The 20,106-nt window shown below is 38.5% G+C and overlaps 1 protein-coding gene across 4 annotated transcripts in view; it reads right to left on the bottom strand.

Moving 5' to 3' along the window:
• Positions 1 to 20,106, bottom strand: part of THSD7B (thrombospondin type 1 domain containing 7B) — a 1,195,438-nt gene that overhangs the window by 529,826 nt on the left and 645,506 nt on the right. For all 4 annotated transcript variants that reach the window (XM_082464904.1, XM_082464907.1, XM_082464905.1 and 1 more), the window contains 2 exons: positions 16,223 to 16,471; positions 3,689 to 3,858 (listed from right to left, as the gene is read on the bottom strand). In XM_082464904.1, the coding sequence (XP_082321030.1) occupies positions 3,689 to 3,858; positions 16,223 to 16,471 (419 nt within the window). The remainder of the gene's footprint in view (positions 1 to 3,688; positions 3,859 to 16,222; positions 16,472 to 20,106) is intronic.

Raw genomic sequence — 20,106 nt, 5'->3', positions numbered from 1 at the left:
AAAATGTAAGACACTACTGAAGATACATTACCTAAGACATTATAGCATAATTGTTAGTACAATTGTTGTCACAATTAAAAGACTGTAAATTAATGAGGCATCTTTACAATTCCAGTGTCTAGGACAGACCCTAAAATATAGCTAGCACATAACAAATTATTTTTGAAAAAAAAAGGCATGTGTGATGGTCACCCACTTTTTACTCACCAAACCAACATATTTAAAACTAGGACACGTTCCCTTATCTTATCATGTACTGTTTTAATGCCAACTCTGGGCCCAGCATTATAGAGACATAGGACTTTCAAGAACTATCTTACTGGTATGGAGTGGTTAACTAACACAATTAACAATTCAAAGCTAAATTGTGTGCATTCTAAAGTAGCTGTGTCCATTCAATGCCAAATACTGAATTTAAAACATGGTTCTTAACTGCCACCACACCAATATCTTTTCTCAATTTTTTATTTAGTTTTTAGGTTTTTGTTTTGTTTTGTTTTCTTCACCTTATAAATACACTGCATCTCTAAGCCATTTCATCCCACATATGTTGATATGCTAATCTCTAGGCCACATTGTCATGAATGGAATAAATTTTTCCCTGTCTTTATTAGATTTTTGAAAGTGCATCCCTTCTTTCAATGTTTTACCATCTGAGAAATATCCCTTGAATGCAGGCTGAGTGGTTTTAATTTCACCTGACCAAAGGGCAAGAAGAAAATGGTCTCACCAAATCCAAGCTTTTAGATTTATAGGTGAGCATCATTCCTGCTGGTGCTTCTGAACTATAAAAGAGAAATACAATTCTCTCTACAACAATAACCGGTAAACAAAATCATAAATACTCTGCTACATTTTCATTCACAATCTATTGGCCTGTCTACTATTACTAGTAACACTTCTCATATTGATGATTATAGCATTATTTTGGCTGCAATTAAAACACCACATGGACAATGTACAGCAGAACCAGGTAAATATGCCATAGGTGTTATTATACTATTCCGACAAACACCCTGAATTGAGGTCAAATGGAGAACTGGCTATCAACAAGAATAAGTTGGCAACAGAACTGCACGGAAGTCCCAATTCAGCCTCAGCATCCAGCAGGAGACTCTGAGGCCCTTGGGAGAGAACTAGCACTCTTTTCTGTTTTGTTGTTGTTGTTGTTGTTGTTGTTTTTATTCTGGTATCTAGATATTCTATTACATTTTATTTCATGAGCGATACATGGAAATGAACCTTATTTTTTCCCTAAGATTGTGGGCTCCTCTAAGATGAGGTTCTTGGAATGCAGAATAATTAATTCACAGTGGATGGTGGGATTTTCAAGGAAGAAAAGTCAAGCAATTCCACTTCAGAGAGTGAACAGAGTATCCTGGAGCCAAAGGAACACTTAATCTTGTAGAAAAGTCAATTATGACTGAGAAAAGAGTTTCCAAAATCAATGCTATTAAAATCCCCTCTCCCTTCCAAATCTAACATAATAATTTTAAAAACCCAAAACAAAAAAGCAGATCTTTATAAAAACTGAAATGCAAAAGATGTCATCAATTTTGGCCTTTGTTACTGCATTAGCAGAAAGGTTAGAAATATTTAAACTCTGCCTCTTTAATTGGGTAAACACTCTTTGGTCCCTTATAATTGCAATTCAATCGTTCTCTTGAACAATTTGACTTGAGCCAAGAAGAAATTTTCATGTTGCCAGATTTGTCAAGGTATATCCATAAATAATAACAGCAGGAAATTAAAGCATTTATAAGAAAGTAAAGTAATGGCTAAATAACCTTTCTGGTTCACTTCCAAACAAGAGCAAAATCAAACCTTTGTAATGATTACAAAGATAAGTAGTAATCTTTACCATGCCTTTAACGCAATGTGGCTGTTCTGTATTTTCCAATGCAGCAATAGTTTGACTACTGTATTCAAATTTCTACAAGAGTACATTGTTGCATTATATACATCCATGTGTATGTATCTTGTCCCCACATCTAAGTGCCCCCCCGCCCCGAGAACTGGGTTACCAGGCTTAGGCTTTCTAAGGGCTTTCTGTTTCCATGTGAACCAAAGTATTAATTTGGAAGTATGCCTTGGCCTAAGATTTTTTTCCTCTTTTTTAGATGCTTGAAGCACACTGTACCAGGGCTTAATAGGCTGCTAAATCTGCACTTGACACCCCTCCTCTATTTAACATCCCCCAACATGTAGCATACGACTTCCAATGTTAGAACACCATCCTTCCACTTTCCTCCTAATTACAAACTTCCTGCCCAGCATGTTTCCATTAAGAAAGCTGGAAAGATTAAGGTTGAAGAAACTTAAGAAATAGGTGATTGATAAGAAAGCTATTTTTACTAAAGAAACTTTAGGAAGATGAAGATGTCGATAGAAGATTAAATGTTGAAGCTGAAAATAGATCATAATATATCAATTCTACAAAATTCTTATATATGTGTTGACCCCTGAAGATCCTAGTACTGTAGACAACAGTAAAAGGGAAGAAGGAGAAAGTAGAATAGAAAGATCACCAAGGTCTGAAAGAATAATCTGAAGCTTTTTATCTAAATTCGTTCTTCCAAATTCAGAGGAGTAAGCACAGGCATGTTGTATGCTGGAAGAGAAAGTGTGTAAATTGTCACTTTCCAAAGGTGACATTAGAGAAGGAAGAAAATTTAACTACTAATTTTTAAATAACTCTAGCCCTATCAATTTGACACTGTAACTTCAATTGTTGAAGCAAATGCTAAGGTGTCTGTAAAGATGATCCTTCTATGAGTCATGAGCGGAATCATCCAAGGCTATGGTCATGGCCTCTGAAATGATGAGAGGCCATGTCACACACACAAAAAAGGCACCTGGTATGAAAAGCTTTACAGGATGAAATGGATTTATTTCCACAATAAGAAATCTCACATCTTCTCTCTCTAACCAAGTCCTACAGCAGAGAATGTACGTGCACACTCAAGGAAACATTCTCACCTTGACCACTTCTACAGAGGGCACTGTTGGGTTCCCCAATGTGCCTGGAACAGGCCATAATTTTTCTAGAGTGGAAGCATTACTGCACACTCTTAGCTTTTCAATCCATTGACTTAAATAAATCTGGGCCAGTTTTTCAGTCCTTATATGTTATCACTATCCTAAACTCTGAAACAAATGGATTGTATTATACAAGCCTAACAGAGTGCATACCATGGAGAAAGTTGTTTTTCCTCCTCCTTTTCCTCCTTCTTAGTCTCATATTATTTAAAACCTGGCAATAAATGAATGCATCCTTGGTATCTGAAAGTGATATGTCTGTAGAATTTTCCACACTCACAAATACACAAAAAACTTCTCTTATAGAAAAAAAAAAAAAAAGAATGCTACTAACTCTTCGCCACCTGACTCACTTCAGCGTACCAGCCCCTTAGCCTGTAGCAGTCATTTCTACTACAGATCTTAGGTATATTTTCTCATTTAATTTTCACAACGATCCTTTGAGACTGATATTATTAGCAGTACTATTTTGACTATTCCAAACTACTTCAAGTAACAGAACTTAAGGATGGCTTGTAAAGAGTCAACAAAACATTAAATTTGTGAATGCTGATGGTCCATTATATCAAGGAGAATATGAGAAGACGGTGTTGGTGTTGATTTCCCTTCCAATCAGCAGCAGAATCTGTCCCCAGAACTGGCTGCCTACCTTCCTTGGCCCTCTGTGCCGTGGATGCTGGTGTGCTCTGGGCACAGTACACCTCCCGGGTCTGGATCCCACCTCCACAAACGGGTCCTGTCACATGCCAGTGGGGGTCCTGCTGCTCGAGGAGGAGAGAGACTTGGCATTCTTTCCATTCAGAGGTCCTCCAGGAATACCTGTTTGGTTTGATTTGTTTAAAAGAAGAAGAAGAAGTAAGGAAAATACAAAATTCTACAGGAAACTTAAGTCATCGACATCAAATGTACGTAATCATCTCTCTTTCTAGTACCAAATCTCTGTCTATGGATAAAGACGTTTACCAGCTTTGAATACTAAATCCCTTTTATTTCCTACAGAAAAATCACAGCAGCCTATCTTGCTTATAGCACAGGCCCAGAGGAGCGAAGGGAGGAAATATGGATAAACAGTAGATATATCTCAGCCTTAAAGCTCTAAGAGAGTACAGAATCAAGGGAAGGAGCTGGAAACCAAATGAGCCTAATTCATAGCAGATAAACTTGTCACGGGGTTTCATTTTACAAACCTCTAGATGACTTTGTGTGAAAGTTGGCCTTTTTTTTCATTAGTAGGCCAGTGTATGAATGTCTGAACATATTAGTTTAAACGGACAGAGATTACCTCCAATATTTCAACTTTCTTGATATAGGTATTTCTATCAGTTTGACTCCACTAAGATAAAGGTATACATATTAAAAATGAGTTCACAATGTGCCACTATATTTAATTGACAAGTACTTTTTTTTTTTTTAACATATACAGACATGCCATGGTTATACTGATTTAGAATATGTCTTCCCGGTTTACAACTGGTTGAGATACACACTGAAAGACACACACATGCACACACACAAATAAAAGGAAAAAACACAGCGAAGTTTGTACATAACTTACAGAAAACACAACGACCATAACAACACTACACTCATACCTGGAGAATGATTTCAGACAGAATTTCCTTTTGTGGCTTATTACAGCATTCCTCAAGCCCACAGCATTAACATAACCCTACAGCATTCCCATAAATACCAGAAGACTCAGTAGATTCTGAACAGTAAACCAAACCTAAGAACATTCTCATATCCGCTGTCCCATTTCAGAGTTAAGGACAGTTTTCTCAGTTATGTGATTGTTTAAAAGAAGAAGTAGCAATAAAAATAAACATGTGTCACCAAGGCCCTGGACTTACAGAAACCAGAGGAAAAATGAAATCAAGTAACAGACAGCAAAATCAAGAAGCAAATCTCTAAGAAACCTAAGAGTGAGCAAAGCCTCTCACGATGAGTGTCATAATTCTAAAAAGCTTGAAAGCTGAGGATCATCAGTCTTGTGAAAAGCCCACTGTAGAAAAAGAATTTGGACAATCCTGTGGGGTTTGTTGTAATAATTCGTCTCCCTCTGCCTCACTACTTGATCTTCACAGGGTTTTCCAAGTGAAAATCAGTCACCGGGCTGGGCAAGAGTCTGAAATGTAGAGTTCAGGTCCTCTTTATTACTAGGGGAATATAGACAATAATATGTTTCTAATTCCTGGGCATGAGATCGAGAAAAGTCCAGGTCTTCCCAGAGACGGTCCTTCTCCAGAGGTGATGCTCCAAAGCCCTTTCTCCTCACTAGACAGAGTTGTCACCCTTGGCTTCATGGTGACCCAGGCAGAAGGCTTGACTCTTGTGTCTCTGAGTCTCAGGGTACTGGTAGCTCTCTTGTCTCTGGACTCCAGGGCAAGGCACAGTGAGGTAGGGGTGGGTTATTGGATGGTTATCACATTCTCATTTCAAACCCTCTTCCTCCAATGATTCCGTAAAAGAAGAGCTCTCTGTCTATTAAGGAGGTCAGATATAGCCCTGACTCCAAGGCTCCTGTGATACAGTGAGCACATAAGGTAGGCAAAAAGGGGCAGTGCGGTATAGACAGCAAGCATGCTTTCGAGTCAAACCGACCTGGTTTGAATCTGAGCCTTGCCACTTACTAGTCACGTGACTTTCACTGAGTTCTATTTTGTAAAATAGGGATAATAATACCAAATGTGAATCAAGGAGTATAATAAATGTTCAATAAATGTTAATTCCCTTTTTTCTTGTGTCCTGCTACACCTGCCTTTTGTCCCCTGCTGACACAGAAAACACACACACACACACACACACCCCTAACACTGTACTTATAAGATCTTAATTGATTTCATCCAAAGTCCTAATATTAAGGATCCAGGAATGCCATGGTCTAACTTCCAAGAACCAAAGTTCAGCAAAGAGCATTAAAGAAACTTACAGAGTTTAGAATTATAGCAAGTCACAGTAATTTGTTCACTTGTTTGAAAGGAATGGGCCATGCTGTATAAATTGCTTTTTCAATTAATTTATCATGACCCTATAAGAATTAGCAATGGAGGAATTTTGGAAGTCATTATGGAGAAAAATGAAAAGGAAAATTTAATGACTATATATATAGAGAGAGAGATAGATAGATAGATAGATAGATAGTCTTATATAGAACAAAAACCCTGTTGGTAGCTTACTAACCAAAAACAAACACCCAAATTCTATTCATTGGCAAACAACGAATTCTCTAAAGATACAGAAGACATTTATCACTACTGCTATTGTTTACTACCTCAGAGAAAATACCAACCCAGAAAGAGGCAAAGGAAAAAAACACACCAGTGAATGGCCTCTAAATTCCTTTTTAAAATGCAGGTCCTTTCATAGTCTGCCTTTTTTTTTTTTATTTTTTTCAAATGCACTATCTATGTTTAATCACAAATCACCAGAAGCCATGAAAACTGAACAGTCTGAATTCCACCAACCTGGGAAAGTGTCTCTAGGATCTGACAGAATAAGAAATCAAAGGAGACCGCTCAGCTAAACGTTGCTTGCTATCTCCTTTAGTAGTTGTTACAGGGATAGTCCCCCAGCCTCCGGACAACTTGGCTTCCTGACTGCCGGGGGCATTCTCTTTAATAGCTAAGTCCACGTCAAAGATCAGGCCTTTCCACCCTCTCTCTCCCAACTCTGATGCCTTTCAACCCAGCCTCACTTTGTCCTTCTACTTAGGAGAGAAACAGTGGGCATTTCAAAGGCCAGCGTCCTGCCTTTTGTGGGTGAGCAGCATTTTGAAACCAATTGTAGAAATGCCTCAAGTAAACAGCCATGACATGAAAACAATTAGTTGATCCTTCCTCATAGCCCCTTACGAACGTGACCTAGGATCCCTTTGTCTTGTCACACACCCCAGCTGAACAGGATAGACAAAGCACTCATTTATTCAGGCTTCTAGGGTATCATGACAAATCCCCCAAGTAATAATAACATCCAAAATGTTCTGCATGCTTACTCAGTACCAGGCACTGCACTAACAAATCTAGGTGCATGACTTCATGTAATCCTCCCAACGAGCCTATGAAAAAAGTATCATTTCCTCTTTTACAGATGGGAGAATTGGCATAAAGAATAAGACATTTTCCAAGGTCACATAATTAAGTAAGTGAAAGAGCAAGATGCAAAGACAAGTATATCTGATTCTAAAGCACATCTTCTTAATGAAAGGATTCTCTGGTAGATTAAAATGGTGAATGGTAAACTCATGAAACTTGGTCTGCGGATATAAAAAGCAAGTCTGTAGATGACAGGTAGCTACCTGCCCAGCCATGATGAGGACAAATAAATGTTGGTCTTGGTCTGAGGAATTGCTTTCTGGGCTGAAGCAAAAAAAATATCATCGGTTGATGACAATGATACTGTCACTGACAACTGATCAGTAATATTTTACACTGCCAGTATAATATTCCTTCCAGTCTCAAACACAAAGACAGTTTGAGAATATCATACAGCCAATCATTTTATAATTTGAACGCTGTGGTCACATAGGGTCAGATTTTAGCACTTGCAGGAGATAAGTACAAGTTAAAAAGAGAAACAAAATATAAGCCAAATAAAGGAATCTCTAATTGTAAAAATTCAAATTTCCACCAAAGGGTGCAATGACACTTTTTTTGAAGAGTAATGCTTTTTCAAGGCCCTGAAGTCAAATTCTCCATTTTGCTCCCTGGTCACTGTGAATGTTAGGTAAACCTGCCATCATCTGTTCATGTAAAAATGACTCCAATGTCCCCACCATTAGTGAGAGAGAATACTGTCAGCCACTCATATACTGAATACACAGGGGAAACACTTGTGAAAGAATACCTCAGTTAATGTAAAGGTATGTATGAGAGATGGATGGCAGAAGGAACTAAAAAGCAGGACTCCCTAGCTCCCTAGGAACAAAAATAAGCCTGCCCAAGAGTAAGCAAATCATTTACTCAACCATGTGTTCATTCCTCCTTTCTTTCAAGAACTAATTCTTGAGCTCCAACTGTGTGCCAGGTATGATTTCTGACAATAGAAATGCATAGCAGTGAGCAGGACAAAGCCCCTGACCTTGGGAAGATGACCTTCTAGTGGGGCAGACAGACAGAAATGAACCAATACATAACACGGCATCAGTAACATGTCCATCAGAAAGAGATGGAGGAGGAAAGCTATTTCAGTGCCATGACCAGGAAAGTCTTCAGAATCCGGAATAAAATGAAACGGCGGGCATAAGAAAAGGTGGACAAGGAGAATTCTAGGCAGAAAGAAGAGCATGTTCAAAGGTCCCAGGGAAGGACAGTGCTTGGCACTTTCTAGGAAAGCACAGAGGCCAGTGTGGTTGGGATAGGCAGCTCAAGGCAGCAGGGAGAGGGAGTGAGAGACAGTCAGGGGCCAGGCTACAGAGAGCCTGGTGGGCTGAGCAAGGGCTGTGAGTGTAACTCCAAATGTGCTAGGAAATCACTGCCAAGTTTTGAGGAAGGCAATCATATCATGATGAGATTTAAATTTTTAAGGATCATCCTGGCCACTGATTAAAGAATAGACTATAGGGGAGTGGGAGAAGGGAGACGAATTTGCAGGCCTTTGCCAGTCCAGGAGACACGATGGTAGGGCTTTAATTGGGGCAGCCACAGTGAATGTGATGAGAAGTGATCAGATTCTGGATACACTGTGAAGGTGGAGACAGCCTTCTAATGGATTAGATGTGGATGGGAGATAAAGAGAGAAGTGAAGAATGATTCCAAATTGCTTTTGTCCCAAGTCCTAGCAGCACAATTGCTTGGCACTGAATTCTTACCTGAGACAGCCCAGGAAAGGGGACAAGAACTCAGACATCAGGGCAACCATGTATTATAACTGTGAAATTCAGTTTTTCTTCATTTACCTTCTAGAATCTGCTTTCTGAAGCTTTCTCCCACACCTGGAACTCATTGCCTGATTCCTTCGTATGCACCCCATAATTTAAGTCTATTCTTAGGAAATGATCAATAAATGTATTCACAAGATACATATTAAAAGTTAATATTAAATATTTTATCATTCTAAAAAGGTATACGCAGTTTAAAAGAAGAAACCAAGATTAAGCCAAAGAAAGAAATTTCTAATTGTGGGAATACATATTCTCATGAGGAGATAGAGGAGACAAATTCTGGATTAGGAAAAGCTACTCGAGGGCCAGAAATTCAATCGCCCAGGTAGCCAGCTTGTCTTCCTGAGAGTGATGTTGTCTAGCCCAAGGAATCCTGTACTCAAACCATTCTCCAAATTGATGGGAGGAGGGCAGAAGGAATAAGGAATGAATGCATTGTTCTGAAGCAAGGAATAGAGATATCCTAAATTAGCAAAGCCAAAATTAGAAAAGTAGGTACATTTAGTGACTACTTTTAAAAGACTTCCATCCTACTAAGGTGACATAAAGTGATTCTAATAGCAATAGGATGGCAGGACCATCAGAGTTTTATAGCAACCCCTGCCCTTTAGAATGCATGCTTTGTCACTTTCAGGACGCTTAGAATTGCTTACAAAATGTGAATTTCTTTTCTCCTTCTTCTAAGGGCTTAGATTTAAAGCAAAACAACATGGAATAGAATCTTAAGTGATTTAATGATGACAGACTGAAAGAATAATTGCATTAGTGAATGGTCCTGTTTTGACTAAGCACATATAGATTTGCAAACACTCTTGGAATTGAAACCCTAGTGCAAGGTATTCAAATTAAATGCGCGTATGTTAAAAATCAGTGTACTGCAGCAAGACTAATTTATGATAATATCTGTTGTCCTTTTAAGGTTGTAAATTCATTTAGAAAAGAATTAGCTTGTCATTTTTTGCTGAACAGTCGACCAAAATAAAGGGAGCCAATCAAACTTTACACATCTTACGCTCTAGTAATCTTTTATTGAACAGAGTGGGACTATTGATTATGGAAAGCTACTCTGAAGTGCAAAGCTCTTTGCTCTTTGGCAGATGGCTTTGCTAGCCAAACTCCACATATGTATTATTAATAGATTTCTATCACTACGCACAGCACTTAGTAGTACGTTAACTTTCTTACACTAACAGGGGAACAGATCTTCCATCCAGGAGAGCTGAAAGTGGCACAACGGGAACTCATGAAACAATATGCACCAGTAAAAGCTGGACTCAGTAAAAAGGCATCAGTCTCCTTCTGCTGAAACAATTTACAGATTCTTTGAAACTGTCATTTCTTTCCTGAAACAGATTCTCCTGAGGGCTCCAGGTCATGACTCCTTTACTCCTCAAGTCCTGCAAAGAGCTGCTTAATTAAAACAATTTTAAAAAAAGCTTCCTTAAAGAACCCATTAATTCATTTAACAACCATTTATTGAGCTTCTATTATGTGCAGGCTGTTAGGTGCTGTGGTAGACGATCAACTGAAAAGATACATTACAGATGGTAGGTGACGTGTGTGCCATTCTTTTCCAAAAGGCAAACTTACATATTCAGATTGATCTCATTACTCACCCTTCTCGAAGCTACTCTTATAACCAATGAAGACAGAAACTTCTTATCTGGAAAACCAGACACACTTAGCAAAAGCAAGGCAGCCACTGGGGACCAAGTCACATCAAGCTCTGTGTGTTTATTCCTTCCCTGGGTAGGCATCCTTATGTAATCTCCTTGATGATGCCGATTTTAGATGCTCTTTGTAAGAAATGACTTTGAATCCTTCACACACATCATATAATAAGTATCAGCCTGGAATAAGGTACTCTGTGCACAATATTGCTCTGGATCTGCCCCACAGTTAATGATTCATCCATTGTCTGCTGAACATTTACTCTGAGCCAGGCACTTCTATAGGTGCTACTCGCTCTAAAGTCGAGGAGAAAAATGCATTAACAAAAAATCCAGATACATATGTTTGGAATGATGTGCGGGAACATTACTAACTATGAAACACTCTTAAAGAACATGGCTATCAGGTTCAAGATGCTCTAGTTTTTAATGAGTATATTACACAGGATTCTGAAGATGAATAAACTAAGTGAACACAGACTAAAATTTCCTGAATTCTCCAGCAATTAGCACAGTGACAGTCTGAAGCAGGTGTTGAACAAACATCTCTTCAAGACATGTCAACCCTGTTCCAGCACTCACTTCATTCCAGTGGGCAGAGGAAGCCAACTACCAAGCCAAGTTTTACTCACCATCCCTTCTGCTGGCACCATTCCTGGCTTCAACACTCATCTAAAAAAATCCATCAACTAATCCCCAGAGTTTTCTCAAGGAAAACTTGAGAAAATTTTAGATTTTAGAAAATCTAAAATCGGGTTCAGTGCCTTAAAGAGATGGTAGGAAAAAACAGGCTGGTCACAGGGGGGTGTTTTAGAAGCACATCGAAGTGGGATGCAGGAGACCCAGATAGATCTCTCGGTATGAGTCTGCACAGACAGACCTTTTGCGGAGAATCTCTAGTTCACCCATAATAAACTCACACATACCAGAGATAAGGAGGGACAAATTATGAGACCCCATCTATTCAGTGTCAGACTGGAGTGCTGAAGCAATGTTTAGGAAATTGGCTTTTCTGTACAGTAATATCACACAGTCTATGTAATACTATCAGCCACGCAGCTTCTGCCTTGAGATCATCTTTAAAGTTTTACTCTATGTTGGTCTTTATAACAGCACTGTCTTATATTCAATTTTAAACTCTAAATGATCATTTAAGAAGTAGAACAGCCATTTTGGTGTGAAAGTCTCCTGGTGAGGTGGTGGAAGTTGCAGGTAGGTCATCTGAGGTGTCGCTTCCAAGAAAGATGTTGACATTTTTCAGTATTCTTGTGTGTTACAGTGTCTTCAGCCAAAACAGGCTCTCTGCTTAAGCACGAAGGATCTGGAGTCGTAGCTGTTCCAGCATCAGGTTATGTCTCAGCTATCTGTGTCCTCTGCCTTTCCTTATGCTATCCAGTAAACAGGGCCACCTTATCATTTATGGTCTTAGAATGCTTTTCACCTCCCTCTTAGTTGAGATGTAGGATCTAATACTTTAGATGTTAATTAGGACAAAAGAAAGAACCCAAGTGCCAAGGCATCTTATAAAACACATATCTTTCAGTGTTTTGAGGCAGAGAGTAACATAATGCCTAAAGCCATGATGACAATGATAAGAGATAAACACACCAAGAGAAAAGGTAGCCAGTGACAAGCAGATTTGCCCCATCTCTCTCATTTCTATCCCAACCCCATAATGTACAGCGTGAGTTCTTAGTGTTATGTTAGAGGGGGGGAGCACAAAATTTCAAGTAGACTGTATAACACTGAAGAAAGGGGTTTCATGGAGTCTATGTATATCTTGGTCAAAAATAGCATACTTTTGAGACAAGCTTATGGCTACAATGCTAACTCCCTTATACAGTTGACCTTTGAAAAATGTGGGGTTAGGGGTGATAATCCTCCATGCATTCAGAAAATCTGCTATAACTGATAGTCACCCTTTGCATCCATGGTTCTGCATCTATGGATTCAACCAACCCCAGATCATGTGGTGCTGTGGCATTTACTATTCAAAACTATCCACCTCTAAGAGTACCTGTGCAGTTCAAACCCCTGCTGTTCAAGGATCAACTGTAGTTCTAAAATTTCCCAAGTTAGCTTAACATAGCCTGGCCTCTGTCTCCTTTTAGGTTAACTTATGCTAGCTGCCCTGAGGAGCTTCCGAAGTGTTCAGTCTCAGGGAGCTCTTCGAGAAGGGGCTCCTCATGGTCACAATTCCTTTCGTGGAATCATGCCTTAGGGATTGGCACACATAGTGTTCATAGTGAAAATGCTGAGCAGTGGAGGCCAGCTGGTGAGATGAGTAGCCCCCAAGCTATGCAACTAAAAACCGCTGTGAGCATTATGAACATGCAGGAACCAGAGCACGTCTCTAGCCTATCTCTTCTCGGAATATTCTTCCTCTAATTACCTGAAAGGCTAATTTCCTCACTTCCTTCAAGTCCTCCCCCCAGATCCTGCTAGTTCAAATGAGGCTTCTCTAAGGACACTCTCTTTAATTCTGTAACCTGAGCTGACCCCCCATCACAGCACCCCAGAAGCCTCTATCTTTACCCTGCTCCAATGCTTCATTTTTTCCATATCTTGTACACAAAGTGTAGAGTTTATTTTATTTATTTTATTTATTTGGTGTATCTTCACTAAAATTTAGGTCCCACAAGGGGGAGGGAACTTTGTCTAATGTGTTCTCTGAGGTATCGGAAACACTTAACGTACTGCTTGGCACATAGGAAGAGCTCAGAGTATATTTATTGAGAAAAGGAACACATCTCCTATAGCAAATATGGTGGAAGGGTAAAAGCCAAACCGCATTCTAAGAGAGGACATTTCCCTGCTGGGGAGAAGGATGGTGAATTAAATTGCTTGATGCATATGAAGTGCTCATGAATTCTGGGAAAGGAAAAATGGACATTTTTTTCCCTAAGAGATTTTTGTTTCCATTTCCCTTGTTCACAATGAATTTTAATCACTGGTGTCCAAGTAGAAGCAAAAGTTAGCACACGGCCTTTATGCTTTCCTGTGGTAGAGGCCACAGCTTGGATTTCAGACAAATAAGAATGTCAGCCAATGTTAATTTTGTTGCTATTATTTATACAGGCTCTTTTCCACCACAAAGTGGACTCATTAGTTAACACATTATTCTCTCTAGGAAACACTGGTTGGTATTCAGTGAATTTTCAAAGACTCCTATTTCCTACAAATTCACTATTTGAGGTTTTTAGAAAATGTCATACTCAGTAACATTTCCAAACAGCAGAACTAGAGGCCCAGGTTCATCTCCAATGAACTTTGTCAGGTCCTGTTTTCAGATGTTAAGGTTCAATCAAATGAAACTCAATACAGAAATTAATCTTGGGTACATCTTGAAGTATTACCATTCCATGGTATTTTGTTGGAAAAAAATGATATACATGAATACATGTATATGTGTGTCTATAACCTTATCTGGGTGTGTGTCTTCACTATATTATCATTAGGGTCAGTGTGATGTACTGGAAAGAGTACTGACCTTGAAGGCAAGTGGACTTCAATTTGAATCCGAACAGTACCGATTTACATCCCTTTTACTCTCAAAAATGTTCTATTTGGATAATACATTCTATGTTATTCTAAATAATCTTTATAAAATCTCTGATATACTTATTGGCCAACAGTAGATCTCAATAAAAGGTAGTCGTTCTTTAACAAAAGGTTATCCAACTCAACTTTCTCAACATCGTCAAGGAGGCACCACTCTGATGATTCCAAGAGAATCATAATAGTTATTAACAAAGAAAAGAGAAGAAAAAAAAATAGGGAGATGTCTATAAATCAAAAAACTGTTAAAAATATCAGGAAGAGGTCATGCCATTCTGTGAAAGGAATGAAGAGAAAAGGCGCCAAGGTCAAGGTCATCATTAAACCCAGATTCTATTCCTAGCAGCCTAACATTGAGAACTCTCCTAAATAAGGCCTCCACAGGGAAAAAAAAAGTCTCCAAATCACCCAGAAGAAATAACTTTCTACTCCATTAAATTACTACAGTATGCCTTCCAAGGAAAGGAGAGATTCTCTTGCTGGAAGAAATGAAACCAAAACCCACCTGCAAAGAGCAACAATAAGAGTCAGTATTCGTGTAGTGCCTCATGTGCGGAGCGCTGGGACAGACAGTGCTAGTCTGTAGCTGTTCAACCTTCAACACAGGCAGTATAATTAGACACTGTTATTGAAGAGGGAAATGTCTTAGAGAGGTTGTATAGCTTGTCCAAGGACACACACTTTAAGTGTGATGGCGATGCAATTCTAACCCAAAGCCTATCCAAGTTCAAAAGGGACAGAGACCTCAGGTTTTCTTTCCAATCCCATGCTTTGCCCCAAATTAGTGTCTTGAAAGATTGGACACAAACTCAATACAATTAGGGAGGATTCTGTGACAACAGTTTAATCTGTCAAGGATCATGAACTACATCTGCTTTCTCCGCGTTTCAGGCAAGAAATGATGTAAATCTAAGGAGTCATTTTAGTAAAAAATGAACAATCAATATGTAAGGAGTATGTTGAATCGACCCTGATTTCAAAGGTGAGGTGGAGGAAGTGAATGACTATGAATGTGTAAATAGGAACTTGCTCCTCTATACCCACCCCCAACCTCAACCTCTGCCCCGCCCATACATGCTTTATTTCAGGTTTAAGGAATAACCAGGCCCATCAACAACACCAGCTGAGTTTGTAAGCCACTTACCCTTCACATATCCCCAGATGATTAATTTCTACAAGAAGTTATTTTTTGCCTTACTTTATTTTTCACCGAGGGGGTGATCTCAAATCTCAGAGACTATAAGAAACTATAGAAAAGTTCTATCTAAAATAGCTACAGATTTAAGATATAGTTCAGGGCAGCTGTCCAGCAGGAATTATTACAAATTCATCCCCAACAGACTTCTTCTAAACAGCCAGCCCCAGTGATTTCTGTCATTATCAGACTGAGCCCACTGTAAGCCAGCAACCAGAGGAAAATGCACTGGAGGGCTTCACCAAGGGCTACACAATCAGGCAAAATATAACCAATATCAAGATATTAAATTTAGCTACTAATTTATGTCAACCCTTTTCTCAGCCTTCTCTGGTTCCCTAGGGACTCTGAAATAGAAACAATGCCCAGAGCAGCAGTGACTGCCAGAGAAGGAGCACCCTGAGAAGCAGGCTGCTGCCACTCATTAACCATGTAGCCTCAGAAGCTATTTAACCTCTCTGAGCATCAGTGGCCTCACTTGCAAAATGAAGATGCTTACGAATGGCTTCTTAGGTTGTCATAAAAATAGGTGTGACATGTCAGGTAATGATAACTAATGGTTATTAAGCATTTATGATGCGCCAGCTGCTGGATGAAGTAAGTACTGCTAGTAGAAAAGTGAACTGAGGCACTAGATTTAAGTCACTTGCCAAAACTCACATAAATTAGAAAGTCATAACAATCACATAATTAGAAATAGGATTGGAGCCCAGGCAATCAACACAGCCCATGCTCTTACCCCCCTAGGCTTTACTGCCTAATATGAAACTCTGCACTGAGTAATAAGTCACAGCTACGGTTATTGTTAACATCTCTATACCACATAAAAGGAGATTATACAGAACAACTGAACACTCATGTATGTGTATTCTTACACAATACCTGGGACATGAGTGCAAAAGTTCTCCTTCATCGATGCAGGCCTCTTTCTCAAGAAGTTCAGGGCAAGCCTCTCCACCTCCAACAGCAACATGCTTCACGTTCCGGCTCCTGCTCCTAAATCCTGGCGAGAGGCTTCCTGAACGGCACGTCTTGGAGCAGGGGCTCCAGGAGGACCACTCGGTGGTTTCGCAGTCTTTCGGCATGATGCAGGACTGGATGGTCACAGGCAAGGAATCTTGCGTGCAAAGGCTGAAGGAATAGAAACAGAAAACTGTAGGCCGTAGACTAAATGGGTACAACCAACATTATGAAGTGCCTATTCTGGATGAAAAGAAAAAACCTGAAATCTGGGATAGCGTTCAAGTAGGAGAATTTTTTTTAAATGTTAGAGGCATCATGATAAAATATTGAAGGACATACATTCTAAGAATGAACGCTCTATTTCATCTGAAACTGTGAAGTTATTTCACTCTCGCAAGACACGTGTAAGGTGAGTCCACATTGTACCTTGTCCAAAGCATCATCAGAGCTAGTGGAGGTTCTTCTCATGTGCTTTCACCTCTGATACAGCCTATAGTTACCTTTCGTTCAGTGGTTCCTAGGTGTCACACACGGTCCTGTACTTCACAGGCACTTTCTTACAACAGTCTTGTGAGTATACATATTATTATGTCCATTTGTAGATGACAATACTTAAGGTCAGGAAGGCTAAATCATTTGTCTAAGGTCAAAGAAAGGTAAATGTAAGCTTTCGAGTATTATTCTGTCCATTCTTTTAAATACTGAGCAATTAAAAAATAAATAAATGTGATATTATGTTTCTCCATACTGTTAGGCTCTGTGCATCAATTTCCTCATCTGCAAAACTGAAGTGCTTTCAAATACTAACAATGTAATTGGAAAACAGATAAATAAAAAGATAAGATAACATGATAGTGTGATGAATTCAACATAAAAGCACTTACAATGATGAGGAGAAAAATTGATGAGGCAGTGATAGACCACCTGGGAAAGCTGGGGGTAGGGGTGAGGCGGGTTCTAAGACAGAAGGACATCTGAGCTGCATTTTAAAAGATTAATGGGAACTTCTCAGGCACGGAAAGAAGACTATTTTAACTCAAGGAAGTAGCATATTTGAAGCCCTGAGATAAAATTTGTCCAAGGACACACAAGGATTTACTGTTTAACAAGGACCAACTGTAAAATTTTCAGGAATTTTGCAAGCCTGTTGATTTCATGTAAGTAGCTTAAAATTAGCCATGGTGGAAGTATTTACACTATAGAAACTAGCAAATGCCATAAATCAAGTCCCTTTACCCTACCCTGACCCTTTCAACCCCCAAAACTGGTGGTCAAATATTCACAAGCACACCAATGGGGGAAAGTAAAAGCCAACTTGTCAATTGTCATAAATGTGTCCATTTATGACACACAAAGTTCAAAGAGGAATGTGGATAAATATTAGGTATGTAGTTCTTCAAAAGGGATTTCTGCAAAGGCTAAGGAATTTGGATTTAATTGAGCATTAAATAATTTTAAAGGGAGAAAATCAGACTCATGTAGGGAGACAATATTTTAAGTATTATTGGCATTTTTTTCTTTTTTTCACTTTGTCATTGTTAGTATTTCCCTTATTCAGTCAAAGGCATCCATTACTTTGGGGAAGAAAAGGATAATTTTGACAGGAATGTAAATCAAAGAAAGGGTCAGTGTTCAAACACTGACTTCCAAAATTGAGCCTATGAAACTTGGTGGAATAATACACAGGGTTTGGCAATAGTTCCTTTGTATGTGTTTAAAAAGAGAGAAGTATTAAAATGTTTCCAAATTTCTGACTTGGGAAAGTATGTAGATTAAGGGAGCCACCAACAGAAACGGATTATAGTAGACAGTGTGTAGGGGAGAATGAAATATGTTCATATTTGGCCACAGTGATGAGTAAAATATAGTGAGATTTCCATACTGATATTCATCATGAAGCCATAGAGGATTAGTAAGGCTTTCAAATTTCACAATGATATAAGATAAACCTTTGGTCCAATATTTTTTAAAAGTCTATTCAGATCATATTATCCTCTTCAAAATGAAAAAAGCAAGGTATACCTCATTACCATCACTCACTCCAATTAGATATTTGGGGGGCCTGGGATCAAGACAAAATAGGAAGAACCTCTCTTGAAAATGCCCCACATACATCATAATGTATCATCACTGTACGATGTGGAGGAAAGAGGGAAGGCCCACCTATTTTTGGTTTATGATATAACAGAAAGCTGTTAATCAACAAGTTTCTCAGTTTTGACATTTCAGAAATTATTATTGGCTGAGTTATGCCCCTCTCAAATTCATATGTCAAAGTCCTAACGTCCAGTACTTCAGAATGTATCTGTAAGTGAAGATAGTCTTTTAAATGTGGTCACTAGGGTGGCACCTAATCCAGTATGACTGGTGTCCTTATAAGAAGAGATTAGGACACAGACACACACAGAGGAAGAGTATGAGAAGGCTTGGAGAGAAGACAATGATCTACAAGCCAAAGAGAGGACTTAGAAGAAACCAACCCTGCTGACACTTGATCCAGCCTCCAGAACTATGACAAAGTTAATTTCTGTTGTTTAAGTTACAGTCTGTGGTATTTTGTTAAGGTAGCCCTGGCAAACGAAAACAGAACTTTAATAAAGTTTTTAATTTGTGTATGTTTTTAGATAAGGAGTTTTAATTTCTCAGAAGGATTTTCTTCTTCCTTTCCTAAAGAAGATCCCATACTATACAGTTCTCTGTCTACAGAAGTAGTGGTTTGGTTCTTACCATTTCCTAGCTGTCACTCTCATCTTTCCCAAACTGACTTTTCCTATTGGACCAGAAGAAGGGGTAAGACTCCAACAGTACAAGTACTTGCATGGAGTTGCAGGGATTAATCAAGGCTTTTGTAATTTTGAAAAGGGCTCCTAATTCTTGGAATTAGGAAGGGCATATGTTCCACTAATTACATATTTACTTATTTTAAAAGTTATTTTTATTAACTTGCCTCCTTGGTTAAAAAAATAATAATAATAAAAGGTATGACATAGGGCCCTGGTCTAATGTGATCACTGAGATTTCTTTTTAACGAAATAGTGGAATAAGCACTAAATGGTGAATCAGAAATATGTGTCCTGAAATTTGCATCACAATACATTAGCACGACCTTAGTCTCATGGCTACTTAGTTTCATTATTTGCAGAAAAAGAAAAAAAGAATAATAAAATGTGATCTACTTAGCTCCCCAGAGTTACGGTACCCTTCATTTCAAGTAGAATCACCTTATAAACTAAAGCCTAAAACAAACATTCCTGCCTATACACAGAATTGGGACTCAATCTTTCCACAGAAGGTGGTATGCCTTTTTAATAAAACAGACATAGTGTTGATTTATCTTTAAAAAAAAGAGAAGCTACGGTAATTAAATCTCCTTGAGATTCATAGAGTATGTTGTCATTTGTAAATTACTTCACAAGTATTCAACTGTAAAGGAAATCTTTGAAACCAAAAATAACTCTGTGTATAACTGATTCACTTTGTTATAAAGCAGAAACTAACACACCATTGTAAAGCAATTATACTCCAATAAAGATGCTTAAAAAAAAAAAAAAAAGAGACACGGCAAAAAAAAAAATAACTCTAGTTATTGTTACTTCCTCTGGAAATGTAAGGAAATCTCTTTACATACAAAATAAGGACATAGCTCTTAAAAGATAAAAATCAACAGAAAAATACCCTCATTTCATTAACACTTCAATTACCACTTTAAAATAGTATTAAATACCTCAAACATTCAGAAAAGTATTGTAATAAACACTCCCATACTTTACTAGCAAAGACTAACATTTACTTCAGATTTCATT

This window comes from Balaenoptera physalus, assembly GCF_965194825.1.
Source record: "Balaenoptera physalus genome assembly, chromosome: 6".
Taxonomy (NCBI): domain Eukaryota; kingdom Metazoa; phylum Chordata; class Mammalia; order Artiodactyla; family Balaenopteridae; genus Balaenoptera; species Balaenoptera physalus.
This window is presented reverse-complemented; position numbering and strand designations above follow the sequence as displayed.